Source organism: Monodelphis domestica, chromosome 7 (assembly GCF_027887165.1).
Source record: "Monodelphis domestica isolate mMonDom1 chromosome 7, mMonDom1.pri, whole genome shotgun sequence".
Taxonomy (NCBI): Eukaryota; Metazoa; Chordata; class Mammalia; order Didelphimorphia; family Didelphidae; genus Monodelphis; species Monodelphis domestica.
In genome coordinates, this window is record NC_077233.1 from 279,015,233 (window position 1) to 279,030,783 (window position 15,551).

Consider the following 15,551-nt stretch of genomic DNA (forward strand, 5'->3'; position numbering starts at 1 on the left):
GTGCAATTCCCCCCCTTTTTTTGTCTCAAACTATTGTTCTAGGGGATGGCTCTCTGGGAGGAGAAAGGATTTGGGGAGAAATTATGGTCATCTCTAAGAACTGTGTCATCCATAAAACCTTATTTAGAAAGAAAGCCCTGTGGGGAAGCTAGGTAGCTCAGTAGATTGAGAACCAGGCCTAGAGATGGGAGGTCCTGGGTTCAAATCTGGCCTCAGATATTTCCTAGCCGTGTGACCCTGGGCAAGTCACTTAACCCTCATTGCCTAGTCCTTATTGTTCTTTTGTTTTGGAACCAATACACAGTATTGACTCCAAGACAAAAGGTAAGGGAAAGGAAAGGAAGGAAGGAGTGACGGAAGAAAGGGATGGAAGAGAGGGAGAGAGGCAGAGAGAGAAAGCTCCAGTAGGAAAACAATCTGATTTTAGCTATGGAACAATTGTAAAAACAGGAATTTTTCCTGACCAGCTTCTCACATTAACGGATGCAGTTACTCAAAGAACCATTCAAGGTCTGTCTAACCTCTATTCCAGTGACCTTTGCATCTCTTCTTTCTTTCCACAAATGATAACATTTGGGTCACCTGGTCGAGCATGAGATCATGTTTGTGTCAGGGGGCGGGCAATGTGTGTTTCAGGAATCGTTGGCGTGTGAAAGATGTCAGCTTCTGCTAGACAAGGCTAGGGGGATGGGTGAGGGTGGGGAGAAGGTGGGGGGGTGGTACCCCCTCACCAACTCCCTGATCATCTCTGCCAACAGGCTCTTTTCCTGGATCAGCTTCTCTGGGTTCATAAGCAGTCTAGTACATGAATTCGATCAACTCGACCCAGAGGCAAAGGTTTTTTCTGTTTGTCCCAACCTTTGCCATTTCCTTGGAATGTGGAAGTGGGGAAACGGCCTCTCTTTTGGGGTCAGTTTCCCCTCTCACAATCCCAAATTGTGCAGTTATAATTAGACTTAGACACAAATGATAGTTAATTGGGCATCTTTTTTAACAGCATCATCGAATAGCAGCATCAAAGCACAGCTAGGTACTAAACAAACTAGAGCTGGTTCCAAAATATGGCATGTGGGGAGGTGGGGTGGCAGCAGGCCTGCCTTCTCCTCCGCACTAGTCAGGGGGGAAACAAGAAGAAAAAGAGAGAGCAGACTCCTCCAGCAGGCACTGAAGGGTGTGGGGAGGACGGGTGGAAATGAGCTTTACTCTCACTAACTGCCAAAGCCTACTGGCTTCTGGGCTGCTTTCTTCTTCTGGTCTTCTTTGCGCTCTTCTCTGCTTTTCTGGCCCAGGGGCCAGCGTGCCCATCCCAAGCTTCCTGCTGGGCTTGGAAGAAGCGAGGACCTAGTTGTGAATCGTCCTATCCGCCGTATTCAGTTATAGCCTCCTTATATCTAGTCTCGACTCACCTCCCCCAGCTCTCTTGAATGCCTAGTTAGGGATACAGGTAACAGGTCACAGGTTTGGTCAGTCAGTGTCACTGACAGGAGCTGAATTCCTTGGCCCTATGGACCCCAATCCTAGAGTGGCAAGGCTAGGAAAGAGGATTGAAAAAAGACCTGCCCACGACACTAATGCATTGTTGGTGGAGTTGTGATCTGATCCAACTCTTTTGGAGAGCAATTTGGAATGATGCTCAAAGGGCTATAAAACTGAGCTTTCCCTTTGATCCTGTATTACCACTACTAGGTCTGTATCCCAAAGAGATTGTTTTAGAAAAAGGGGAAAAGGAGCTAATTGCATAAAAATATTGTAGCACCTCTTTTTGTGGTAGCAAAGAATTAGACATCAAGGGGAGCCCTGTCAATTGGAGAATGGCTGAACAAGTTGTCGTGTCAGGAGTACTCGTGTTCTAAGAAATGATAAGTAGGAGGATTTCAGAAAAACCTGGACGGATTTCTATGAACTGATGGAAAGTTAAGCGAGTAGAACCAGGAGAACATTGTACACGGTAACCGTAATATTGTGAAAGACGTAGCTATTCTCAGCAATACAACGATCCGAGACAATTCCAAGGGACTTAAGATGAAAGATATTATCTACCTTCAGAGAAAGAACCAGTGGAGGCTGGATGCAGGTAGAAACAAACTATTTTTCATTTTATTTTCTTCAGTATATGTGTGTCTTCTTCCACAACAGGACCAATGTGGGAATATGTTTTGCAAATTCACACATGAATAAGCTAGATCAAATTGCTGACCATCTTAGTGAGTTAAATGGGATTGCTTAGATAGTGGAGAGAGGGGGGAATGGGGAGGGAAGAAAAGGGGATAGAGGATTTGGAGCCCAAGTTTTTAGAAAATGAAAGTTAAGGACGCAGTTGGTTCAAATCTGACCTCGGACCCTTCCTAGCACGTCACTTAACCCCCATTGCCCAGCCATTTCCACGCTTCTGCCTGGGAACCAATACGTAGTATTCCAAGGCAGAAGCTAAGAGTTAAAAAAAAGAATATTAAAATTGTTTTATGGAATTGGAAAAAAATAAACTGTTAAAAAATTTAATAAAAAAGGGACCTGGCTAAAAATGGGATTTGGGAAGGGGTTTAGACACCCCTGAAAGGAGTGCTAATAAAAGAACTGGGTTTGAGGTCAGGCCCTGCTATTTATTAGCTATATAACATGGGGTAAGCCATAAGACTAGAAAATTAATAGGGATTTGAGCTGGAAAGGACCTTAGAAAGCATCTACTTTGTGCCAGGCATTGTGCTAAGTGCTGGGGCTAAAAAGAAAGACAAAAAACCACCTCCTACTCTCAAGGAGCTCCAGGTCAGAGGAAATGAAGCACTAGAAAAGCCATGTGAGCTTCCCCAAATCACACAGGATGCAGGTAGCAGCACAGGGACTCCCCACCATCCAATCACTTTATATTTACTTTTTTCTTTTCTACTTCTCCCCCCTCCCCTTTCATTCTAAGACAGAAGGGCAAGGGGCTATGAAATTGGGGCTAAGTGACTTACCCAGGGTCACATAACTAGATTTGAACCCAGGTCTGGCATCTGCTTTTCAAGTTATTGATTCCATCCCCTCTAGGGAGCAGGGCTTGGACTTTGCCAACAGGTCCTGGCTCAGCCCAGGCTCTAAAAGCCCCGGATTTGTGTTGACAAGTAATGTACTATCGTTGGGTAAGAGAAAGAGTCATAGCCTTGAGTCACTCGCTGTGACCCTGTTTCCTGGGGATAAGGATGCCTATTACCCAGCTCCTAGGTTGTCTGCAAAACTAACAATGGTGGTAATAATAGTGAATATTGACTTTAAGGTTTGCAAAGTGCTTTAAGTATATTTTTTCATTTGATTCTCTGAAAGCTCTGTGGGAGCGTGGACTGCAGATATTATTTCCATACAGATCAAGAGCAGCCCAGAGGGGTAACTAGGTGGCTCAGTGGATAGAGAGCCAGGCCTGGAGTTGAGAGAACCTGGCTCAAATCTGGCCTCAGACACTGCCTAGCTGTGTGACCCTGGCCGAGTCACTTAACCCCCATTGCCTAGCTCTTACTGCTCTTCTGCCTTTGAAGCAATTCTATGAGGAAAGTAAGGGTTTAAAAAATGGTTGGCCAGTGGAATTGCTTATTGACTCTGGGAGGCGGGAGGGAAAGAAAATGAATCATGGAAACATGGAAAATATTATAAAAAATAATAAAAATGTAAAATAAATTTATAAAAGGTTGGAAGAGAGGAAATGCAGGAGTGAATGAAGCCTGGTGACATCCAGACCGAATCATTAGGATAATTAGTCTTATTCCTGCTATTCTCGTTATTGTTGTTATTGTTATCATTCCTTGTGTTGGGGAGGAAGAGAGGCGAGGAGGGGGGCCAGGGGACACGCTAGTCTTCTCAGATAGTGTTGTTGTGCTCATTTGGAGGCCCCGAGCAGTCACACGCTGTGTTATCGTTTAAAGGCCTGCAGGTTGTTTGGGATTAGGGAGGAAATGTCACCGGTAACCAGAGCTGGGCTCAGCCTTGCAGCGCATTGTGCTGCTGAAGAGCAGGCACACAGCGTTCGAGCTCCGAGAGCCCCCTGGCCTTCTCTGCCCAGTTAGAGGCAGCTCAAATTCCACCTCCATGGAGGGCATCCTCTGCTTCCCTGAGCCTGGCCGAGTCCTCTTTCCTCAACCACTTCGTGTATTGTTACCTGCCCCACACACTGATGGACACCCCGGCATGTCGTTCCACTTTTCACAGTAATCGTGACCCCATTGCAAAGTGGTCTTTTGGCAAAGATATTGGAGTGCTCATTTAGGGAAACTGAGGCTGGGGGGGTGATGGGATAGTAGATATTTGGTCTGAGACCAGATCTGACTCAAGCCTCCATCTTCCAAGGGCTCAGAGCCTCTTGTCTCCCACACTATGTATGTATGCATGTATGTAGTATGTAATAGAGATTCCCCAAAGAGAAGCTACAGCTTTGGTTCTGGAAGGGCGCTTAGAGAGCATCTCTTCTAACCTCCACATAGGGTGGAACTGGAGCTCATCGAGAGGACATGATCGACCCAAGGTCTCCCAGCCTTTAAGGTTTGGCCCTCGCTCCCCTCTTTTATATTTTAGAAAGAAGCGGAAATTACCCAGTGCTCAGGAACGTTCCGGCGACTCAACCTAATGTAGTGTAGTGGTAGCTTCTCTGTCGGGATGTTCTAGGTCTGAATATAGCTCATGACACTCCCTAGCTTTGTGATCCTGCCTGGGCAAGTAATTTAATTTCTCTGAGCCTAGAGACTTCTCTATTAAAATTCTAGGTGGTTTGAGGGAGAAAATCACACATCATTCCTGGGCTTGGGACCATCATTCAAAGGTCTACTCGTCCATTCTGCTATATCCATCGAGCTAGAATGCGAGGCTGGAGGGAATGAGGTGCCAACAGGGGATTGGTCAATGGATTTTGTTTCTAAATAGTGGGTGAAAGAAGGGGATAAGTAAGAAGTACCTGGAGACAAAGCTTTAGAAGAGTGGATTCCATGTCCCCATTGACCTTTGTAGGGCAACCAGGTGGCCCGGTGGAACCCAGAAGACTTGAATTCAAATTTGACTTCAGACACTAGCTGTATGATCTTGGGCAAATCATTTAATTCATTCTGCCCAAGTTTCTTTAGCCATAAAATGAGTTGGAGAAGGAAATAGCAAACCACTGAAGAGTCTTGGCCAAGAAAATTCCATACAAGGTCACACAGTCATATATGATTGAAAAAACCATTGAACAAGAACTTTGACCTTTGTTCTTCAATCTTAGAGAGGGGAGATCCTGGCTTCTCTTTTTCAAGGGAGGGTGTTGAGGGGAGGAGGCTCAGAAATGAAGAAGAAGTCCTGGGGCAAGAGGAACTTCCAAGGCTCCTTAGATATCATCTGTGCAGATGACTTCCTGTCTATGCATCTCTATCCACAAGGAATTCTGCTATATTATGCCCACATTTGGTGCTATTGTATGGATGGGGTCCAGGGAGGGCCTTCATGAAAAGATAAATAGATCACTACCTACCTATATCTGGTATCACAAATCAACAAGCTATGGTTCCCTGAGCCTGGGAATATTTATAAAGTACACCTAAACTAATGTCCTCATCTATTAGCCAATGCCCAAAATTCTACCATTTCTTTTTTTTGCTGTTTAAGGTTTTGTCCTTTGATGAAACACACACACACACCCAAAGCCTTTACTTTCCATCTTAGAATCAATACTGTGTATTGGTTCCAAGGCAGAAGAGTGGTCAGGGCTAGGCAATGGAGATTAAGAGACTTTTTCAGGGTCACACAGCTAGGAAGTGTCTGAGTCCAGATTTGAACCCAGGACCTCCCATCTCAGGGCCTGACTCTCAATCCACTGAACTACCTAGCTGCCCTATGTTCTTTGATTTAAAAAAAAAGTTCATTTATTTCTTTAATTAATTTAGAATATTTTCCCATGGTTACATGAATGTTCTTTGATTTTTAAAAATGCCCCTTGAAAGAATTAGGAAGTGAGGGGACACCCATCAACTGGAGAATAGCTGAGTAAGTTACAGTATGTGATTGTAATGGAGTACTGTTGGGCCATAAGAAATGATGAGCAGGAAGAGCTTAGAAAAACCTGGAAAGACTTACCTGAACTGATGCAGAGTGAAGTGAACAAAACCAGGAGAACATTGTGTCCAGTGACAGTAATACTGTACAATGCACAACTATGAACCACAGCTATTCTCAGTAATACATTGACCCAAAACAATTTCAAAGAACTTATAAAAAATGCCACGTTCTTCCATAGAAAGAAGTGATGGAGTCGGAATCTAGACCAAGGCAAAATTTTTTTCACTTTCTTTCTCAATTCTTTTTGTTTTCTTCAACAAAAGGATTAATATGGGGAAATATTTTACATGATTGCAAATGTAAAATTCATGTCAAATTGCTTACCATCCAGGGGAGAAGGATAAAGGGAAAAAAGAAGGGAGAGAATTCCAGACTTAAAATTCTTTTAAAAATGTTGGAAACTGTTTTTACATATACTTGGGGGAAATTTTAACTTACCTTAATTTAAAAATGAAAAATGAAAAAAAAGAAGAATCAAAAGATTCTTATGAAAAAAGTACAACTTATCTAGTGTATTTTCCGAAGGATGTTTTTGGCATTATAAAATTATATCTGACATTAGAAAGCTAGATTTGATTGTACTTAATAGTGACTAAGGCACAGCAAGATTCTTAGTCATCACAATATAGTTAGCTTAGCAAAGGCAATAAAATTAAGACAGAAAAGTGAACTATTATATTTTTGAAAGGTTTTTTTTCTCCTAGAAGAATGAACCAATAAAGGTTAGCCAGGAATTACATAGACCCATACCCTAAGAATTCTAATAAGTCAAAAATATGCTTGTATTTATGTGCTACAGAAAGATAAAATGGTATGATGAAATTAAAAAAAAAGTTGCCTCTGGGGTCATGCTATAAAGAATAGTACCTCAGTGTAAATGACTTTCTGAGAGCAGTTTTGATGGGCAGGAGGGGATTGGAGTAGGGACAGAGTAGCCCATGATAATAGTACTTGACATTTATATAGCTCTTTAAAATTGAGATTCAAAACACTTTATATTTTTTTCTCTCATTTGAGCCTCATAATAACCCTAGTACTCCCGGGTGGCTCTGGGTACTATGCCATGGAAGGCCATGGAAGTCTTGGAGACAAATTCTGCCAACTTGTAAATTCTATAGAGCTGTGTTGGTGAACTTATGGCACATGTACCAGAGGGGACTGTTCCCTTTCCTCTCTCCATCTCACCTGAGGGCATTTCTAACATCACTCACCCCTTTGCCCAGCAGCCCAATGGGAGCATTTCCTCCCTCCTCTATCTGGGAAGGGGGTAGGAATTACATGCAATGTGAGGGTGCAGTTTGGGCACTCAGACTCTAAAAGGTTCACCATCATTGCTCTAGAGGATCATGAGATCTGGGAAGGCTTCCATAAGAAGGAGAGTTGTGAGATGAACTTTGAAAGGTAGGAAGGATCTAAGCAGAGAGAGCATTCCCAGTTCAGGCAATTCAGTCCTTTTAGGACTCTGATACTCATTTTTTGAAATTTAAGAAGGATTCCATCTTATACAGAAAAATTCTAGTCTTATCAAATACCTTTTAACATTAGAAGTCTATTAATAACATGTATAACCCAGTGGGATTACTTGTCAGCTTCGGGAGGGGGGAAGGTATAGGGGACGGAGAAAACATGAATCATGTAACCAAGGGAAAATATTTTAAAAATCAATAATTTAAAAAGTCTATTAATAGGAGGCAGCTAGGTAGCTCAGTGGATTGAGGGCCAGGCCTAGGAGATGGGAGGCCATGGGTTCAAATCTGGCCTCAAATACTTCCTGTGTGATCTTGGGCAAGTCACTTAACCCTCCACTGCCTATCCCTTATTGTTCTTCTGCTTTAGAACCAATACACAGTATATTGTACAATAAGAAATAATGAGCAGGATGATTTCAGAAAAATCTGGAAAGATTTACAAGAACTGATACAGAGTGAAATAAGCAGTACTGGGAGAACATTGTACACAAAAACAGATGTATGACGATCATCTGTGAAAACTTGACTGCTCTCAGCCATCTAATGATCTGGAACAATTCTGAAGGGCTTATGAATGGGGGATGCTGCTTACCTCTAGAGAATGGACTGTTGGAATTGATGCCGATCAAAACATACTATCTTTTGAATCAGTTTATTTACTGTTTAAATTTGCAGTTTTGTTTTCCTATGAGGAGCTCTTACAACAGTGACCAAAATGGAAGTGTGTTGTGCATGATAATATCTGTAAGGCCAAGATCAAATTGCTTTCCCTCTCTGAGAGGGAGGAGGGTCAAGAAGGAGGGAGAAGGTCTGGATCTTCAAATGTTGGAAAACAGGCTGAAAATGATTATTGCATGTAATTGGGAAAATAAAATATCTTCGAACAAAAACGAAAAAGAACCAACATAGAGTACTGACTTTAAGACAGAAGGTAAGGGTTAAAAAAATCTATTAGTGTTCCTGTATCCCTGACTACAGGCTGCTCTTCTAAACCCCAAGCACAGATAAAGCCCTAATTCAGAGCAGAAGACTGTTCTATTCTGTTTATTGGTACACATCAGCCTCCATCCTTGTTTACTGTGAAGGGCTGATGCCCGTCAGTTCTTCAGCTATCACTTACAAAACACCCACTGTGTGTCACAGTCAACTCCACAGCAGCAGTGAACCAAGACCTGTTGCAAATGGCAGCCTTTAGTCACAGATTTTCCTGCTGATGCATGGGCTCTGCCCACAAGAGCTTCTGCTCTATTAGGACCAAATTTGGCTCTGTTGTATGGACAGGATCCAGGGATGACTGTCATGAATAGATAGATCAGATAGCCATGGAAATATTCATACTGAATCTCTAATGGTGATTCATATTAAATGTCCACTCTAATGTCCCCCTAGTTTGTTTTGTGCTCCTTCCTTCCCTTAGCATAATGGAAGAATGACTTCTCACCTCCTTTTGCTCAATTCTTTTTTTTTAATTCTTCCTTGCTTTCTGTCTTAGACTCAATATTGGTATTGGTTCCACGGCAGAAGAGCAGTAAGGACTAGGCAATGGGAGTTAAATGACTTAATGAGAATGCATCTGAGGCTGGATTTGAACCCAGGATCTCCTGTCTCTAGGTCTGGTTCTCAATCCACTGAGCCACCTAACTGCTTTCCTTGCTCAATTCATCTAACCCATTATCTCCTCAGGCCCTAACTGGGGTCAAGAAAATCCAAGTTCAAATCTGGCCTTGTTAGCTGTGTGACTGGATAAAATTTCTTTTTGCCTCAGTTTTCTCAGTTGAAAAATCATGAAAACAACAGCACTTACCTCCCACAATGGTTATGAGGGTCAAACGAGATTATATCCTAGCACAGTGCCTGGAACATAATAGGTGCTTAATCAATACTTATTTCTTTTCTTCCTCCTCCTTGACCAACTTGGGGAAAAGCTAATTGAGTCTAAAACAATTCTACTGATGTTTGAAGACTCAATTTCATGCTTTTCTTTTTTAAACTGCCCAGGAAAGGACAAATTCCTTCCTTCCCCTCAATCTCGCTATAAACAAATGGCTCCCAAAAGGTTGTGGTAGAGTTTTACTATAAAGAACACTGGATTTGAATTGAGAGTCCTGATGACCTCATCACCCACATTGACTCTGGCCAAAACTCTTCTGTTTTGGCTCTGGCCTCAGTTTCCTAACTCGTAAAGTGATTTGAGGTAGAATGGATGACTCACAAGGTCCTTTGAATCCAATGCTTGTTACCCGTTCCCAGGACCATGGTGAGAATATGCCTGACAAAGCATCTTGTTCTGCCTGCAAGCTCATTTATACAAAATGATAACAACCCCCCAGACGGGGATGTCAGCAAAGAAAGGAAAGGGCTCTTTCCTAGAAGAATAGTCCTGCCAGGGGTCAGTCGGGAGGGAAGGTAGACTTGAGCATTTTCTGTTTTTAAAAATGGGTTTTCATTCTGTTGGCCAAAGTTCATTTCATTCGTACAAACTTTTAACTGTCTCCTTGACTTCTTTCCAAGCCCTTACACGTATTTGGCCTGATTTGATCCCTGTGATAACCTCCATTTCCTTTGTGGGTTTTTTTTCTAATACAAATGAAATGTGTCTTTTTTTACAACATGGTGTGTGTGGAAATACGTATTACACGATGGCATGTGGCAACCAAGTCATATTGCCTGCTATTTCAGGGAGAGTGAGAATACGGGTTGTAACATACTCTCTCCAGTCCCCTCGCTAGTGTAAGCACGCTCATAGCCTCATTGCCCACAGAAGCCCAAATGATGCTTTTTTCTCGGTCTGACTTGTCTCTGAGGGGCTCATCATTTGATCATTTCATGCAGTATAAGAGATGTATTACGTTTATTCTGCCCACAAGGCAGCCAGTCTTCCAGTGGCTTGAGAACCGGTTTAGTGGAGAGAACAGATCTAGAAACACCCCTGACTACTGTGTGTCTGTGTGTGTAAGACAATCTTGCCTCTGTTGGCCTCCTTTCCTTTACCTTGCAGGGTTTTGCCCTGTGCCCGCTGGCTAGTCAAGATCCCAAGAATCCCAGCTCTTACTCATGTCCCCAGTGGATGCAAAGATCACTGGAGAGGTAGGTCTGAATTAGGCCATTTCCTTTTTATTGAGTTGGGAAGTTGGGGGTAGGCGGGTGAGGGAACACAGCAATGGCGGACCCTCCTCGGTCCCCAGGCAGCAGCAGTTTCAAAAGGCACCTGATTTCCCCACCCTCAGCCCCTGGGGGTGGGGAGGAGAAAGGCTGGAGCCGAGGACCCAGGTGGTCACCAGGACATTTCATTGAAAACGAATCCAACCCACGAAGTAGGGGAGAGAGTCAGCCTCCCAGCAACGCGTTCCGCCCCACTTCGTCCACTACCCATTCTCCAACACACATTCAGCTGGTGTTATTTACTTCTTCTTCTTTAGCTGCTGAGCTTTTTGCCGGTAGATCTCCTCAGTGAAAGGCCTGTATGGGTTGTTTTTTTGAAGGGGGAGGGAAGGAGGGGTGCGGGGGGGGGGGGGGAGGATGGGGAAGAAAGAGGAGAGATGAGAAAAAACCATCAGCGATTGGTTTGAAGCAACGTCTTCTCTGTCCTCCCAGCATCAAAGTTTGGGAAACAATGGCTCTCAGATCATCCAGCTGTTGATAGCAGGCAACAAAGATTTCCTCCCCAGGCGCCCCTTAGCCAGATCTCAGAGCCCCCTTCTCAGGGCCCTCCATCTCTAACCCCTGCCCAAGAGCCCCCCTCTCAGGGCTCAGCAGTTGCAGCCTTAGCGACCTCACAGAACAGATGAGCACACAGGCCAAATCCTTGCTTGCACCAGGATCCACAAGCTCTGCTTTCTACTGGCCCACTTGTTCTCGTCCCCTATGTGGGGTTCGGCTGAGAAGGTCCCAGGCCCTTCGGATTCCTCTCTGCCTTCTCTAGTTCCTTTCTCTGTCACCAATTTTGGGGGTGAGCTACAAAAACACTGTGCCTGCTAAAGGGGCCCCATCGTGACCAATGTTTTTCAGAATGACTCCTCCACCGCCTGACGGATTCTGCCCAAACTCCTTAGGCTGGCACCCCTGACCCTCTCCAATATGGCTCCCAAACCCATCTTTTCAGCCAGATTTCACATTATCGCCCTCACCTGCAGTTATAGGGGACTCACCATTCCCTGAATACTCCCTACGCATCCCGCCTTTGCTCAGGCTGTCCCCTTTCTCTTGGAATATCCGAATCTCGACTTACTGAAATTCTAGCCATCCTTTCAAGGTCCAACTCAGATCCCGTGGCTGTGGGAAGACTTCCCCAGGCCTGCCAGTGCCCAGAGGAGGGAGTTATGGCATAATGGAGTGTGCATTAGATTTGGGGTGCTGGCTCTGCTACTTATCTGTCTTAGAAAAGTTTTCAAGTTTCTTTGTGGTTCTTTAAGTACTTAATGCATGTTGTTAATCATTTTCAGGATGCTCGACTCTTCATGACCCCTTTTGGGGTTTTCTTGGCAGAGATACTGGACTGGTTTGCCATTTCCTTCTCCAGCTCATTTTACAGATGAGGAAACTGAGGCAAACAAGGTCACAAAGCTGATAAATGTCTGAGGACAAATTTGAATTCAGGATAACGAGTCTTACTGACTCCATATTTATCTAACACTATCCAGCGCTCATGAATTCTTTTCGGTCCTTTGAAGTGTTTAATGTATACGTGCTACTTATTGGCATTTTAGTAGCTATATTGGTTACTTGTATCTAGTCCCTTAGGATGGGGACGACCTCTTCTACATCTCTGAATCTGATGCAGGGTCTGTACTCAGGCATAAGCAATAGTTTAAATGTTTTCCTTTGACTTCATAGCCATTTCATGCTTGTCTCCATTTTGAATTCTCTTTTGGGACAAAGTAAGAATATCTGATAGAGTGACTATAGCTAACATTTATAGTCTTCAGTCCTGGCAGCCCCCTTTTTGCAGTAAGGAAGAAAAACCTTGAGTTTTTGAGTGCAGTTGTATCAATTATGCAGAGTGTGACTTCCTTTTAGTGATCTTTTTGTCTATGATGTTCTAATTAAAAAATAGAAAAGCTGATCAATGGGACAGATCAGAGACACAAATCTGGGTGCTATTGCACCTAGTAGATCAGTGTGGGCTTTGACTTATTGGAGTATGAGAAACAGGTGAAAAGCAGAGCTCAGAGGTGTGCTCAAGTAGGTACAGGGGCTGCTGTTTCTCAAACATTTGCCAGAGATCTCTTTCTTTTCTGCTAAATGCAGGGAATGAATAAATTCTTGACTTTCCTCAGTGATCATTTCGTCTTTCAAAGAAGATTGAGGAACTCACAAAAGAAAAGCTTCTTTTGGATCTGATTTTCACTAACTGGGAAGAATTGTTTGTTAGGGGGTGGAAATGACGAAAGCCCTGGAGGAAGTGATCACTCCTTTGGAGAGTTTGAGATAGAGGAGAGGGCACCTAGGCGTAGTTGGGCACAGGTTTGGAGAGATTAGACTTCAAAGGATTCAGAACAAAGGGAAGATAATGCAAAATACTTCAGCCACCAAAGGGATAGGAGATGAACAGAGCTGAAATTCTGAAGACATAAAGGGAAATAATGACAATGATAAGAAAAAGAAGGCTTATGGATGTGGAGGGAACTCACCAACCAAGTTATATTTTAAAAAGAAACATACCCCAAATGGAAGCAAGGTCAGGTTAAAGAAGATGATGATAAAGAAGCTGACATATTCCACTGAGGCTGGCAAAGGAAGGTAATGAGGACTTCTCACAAAAAGCTATGTGGAAGAAAAATAAAGATTAAAGAAGGGACAGGACTTTTGCTTGAGATGGATGGGGATGATGATAACTGACAAAAGAGTGAAGGGAGAGTTGCTCAACGAAGTCATATTTTGTTCCTATATTCTCTGCAAAAGAATGAACTTTAAACTAAAAAACCAAAAATGACTAAGAAGACACCCAAGGTAAGTAAAGAGAAAGTAAGGCAACAGCTAGCTGCCCTTGATAAATTTAAAATACCTGGTCTAGATGACCCACATTCTCAGGTCCTGAAAGAACTAGAAGACGGGATATTTTATAAATCATGGCAAACAGGAGAGGTACCACAAGATTGGAAAAGGCTAATTTTGAAAACTAGGTCAGTGATCTTGACTTCAATTCATGGGAAAATCTAGAATGGATCATTAGAGATGCTTGCTGAACATCTAGAAAGGGAAAGGGTGAGTCAGCGTGGCTTCATCAAGAACAGATCATAAAAGACTAACCTCGTTTCCTTTTTTTGGGCAGGTTACTAAACCAGTAAATGAGGGTGATTCTGTGGATATAGTTTACCTAGATTTTAGCAAAGCTTTTGATCAACTGTCTCCCACTATTTGGGGGGGGGGAAGAGGGAAAGTATCATAATTAATACTAATAAGATTTAGACAATAAGATGGATTCAGGACTGGTTGGGTGGCTAGACTCAACGAGTAGGGTCAATGCCATCCTGGCAGAAGGTCTGTAGTAGAGAACCCATGGGAGCTGTTTAATGTTTTGATCAATGTCTTGGATAAAAGCATCAAATTTTCAGATGATACAAAGCTAGGAGGTATCTCTCATCAACATGCTAAATGACAGTCAGGGTTCCGAAGAACCCCTGAAACTCCCAAGTGTGACCTGAACCAGATTAAAATGTATTTGGGGCACAGCTAGTGCACTAGCTATCCACTACTGTTGGTAGAGAGCCAGGTCAGGAGTCAGGAAAACTCATCTTTCTGGGTTCAACTCTGGCCTCAGACACTTCTGAGCTGGAGGTTCCTGGGCAAGTCACTCAACCTCCTTTGCTTAGCCCTTTGCCATTCTTCCATATAGTTCTGAGTACTAGAATATACGGTAAGGATTTTTAAAAAAGTAATTGGGACTATTTAGCAAAATAAATAAAAGCATCATGAAATGGGAAATCTGACATTTTAAAACTAAGCCAATACGCGATCCACACAGATACTTAGGTACAGATTAATGGCTCCTGTCTCTATTTGAGTTTGATACCAAAGAGCTAATGCATTGGGCTATATCTGATCAGAAGACACGCACAAGGGACAGAGGGACAGTCTCACCAAAAAGAAAAAAAAAATCAGTTTCACAGGAGTAAAGTGAAGGAGGCACGGCCAGCCTTCAGGTACTTCTGAAAGGGGTCTAGGGGCTCTGGTGGGCTGCAAGGCCAGATATGAGAGGTCACAAAAGCTCAAATGGCCACGGGCTGCCCCAGGAGATGCAGGGCTTCCAGGAAGGAGAAGGTGATAGGAGAGTGACCGGGAGGGGACAGGGCCGGCTGAAGGAACTGAGCATGTTTAGATTGGAGGAGAGAAGATTCAGGAGAGGGCTCCGGGCAAAATGATGGGTTAGCTGGGTTTAATTATTAGATGGAGGAGGGATTCACCTTGTTTTGCTTGTCCTAAGAGGATCAGACAAGGACCAGAGGCTGGGACTTTTTATTTATGCCCTGGCCTAGATAGAGGCCATTTAGGTCCTTCCAAACTGTCAAATGGCAGAATTCTGTAAAAAGGTTTTGTATTAAACAAAATCTAGGAAGTTAGAAAGGAGAGTTAATGGGGGGGGGATCTCTGCAGCAAATTAATCTGTTATAAATAATATTCCTCTGCATTTAAATACCTTAATTTGTTAAGTTGAGGACACTATGCAGTTCTAATTTGCTTTGAAGCTTGCTGGCCAGAGAGCGGACTTTGCTTACATAGTGCTCACTGGCCTGTGGACAAAGGAATGAACTGATGGCACATCAATGCAATGGAATATTATTTGGATGTAAAAATAATTAAAGAGGAATTCAGAGATATTTAGGAAGACTTTTTTGAACTTGTGCAGAGTGAAGTGAGCAGATCTGGAGAACAATTCATGTAATTAAAGGAAAACAATTTAAAGGATGCGCTCTTGTGAGCACAAGGACCAACTGTGAATCCAGACCATGAGGAGGCAAGCTTCCCAGAGAGGGGACGGGCGAAAGGAGCAAAATGAGACACAGGGCCAATGTGGACTCACCCTGTGTAACTGTA

At 43.2% G+C, this 15,551-nt stretch overlaps 1 protein-coding gene across 8 annotated transcripts in view; it reads right to left on the reverse strand.

Moving 5' to 3' along the window:
* Window positions 1-10,609: 10,609 nt before the first annotated feature.
* The window catches only part of PEMT (phosphatidylethanolamine N-methyltransferase), a 188,918-nt gene continuing 183,976 nt past the window's right edge, over window positions 10,610-15,551 (reverse strand). For all 8 annotated transcript variants that reach the window (XM_007498376.3, XM_007498377.3, XM_016423923.2 and 5 more), the window contains one exon: window positions 10,610-10,976. In XM_007498376.3, the coding sequence (XP_007498438.1) occupies window positions 10,919-10,976 (58 nt within the window). In that variant the 3' untranslated portion in view covers window positions 10,610-10,918. The remainder of the gene's footprint in view (window positions 10,977-15,551) is intronic.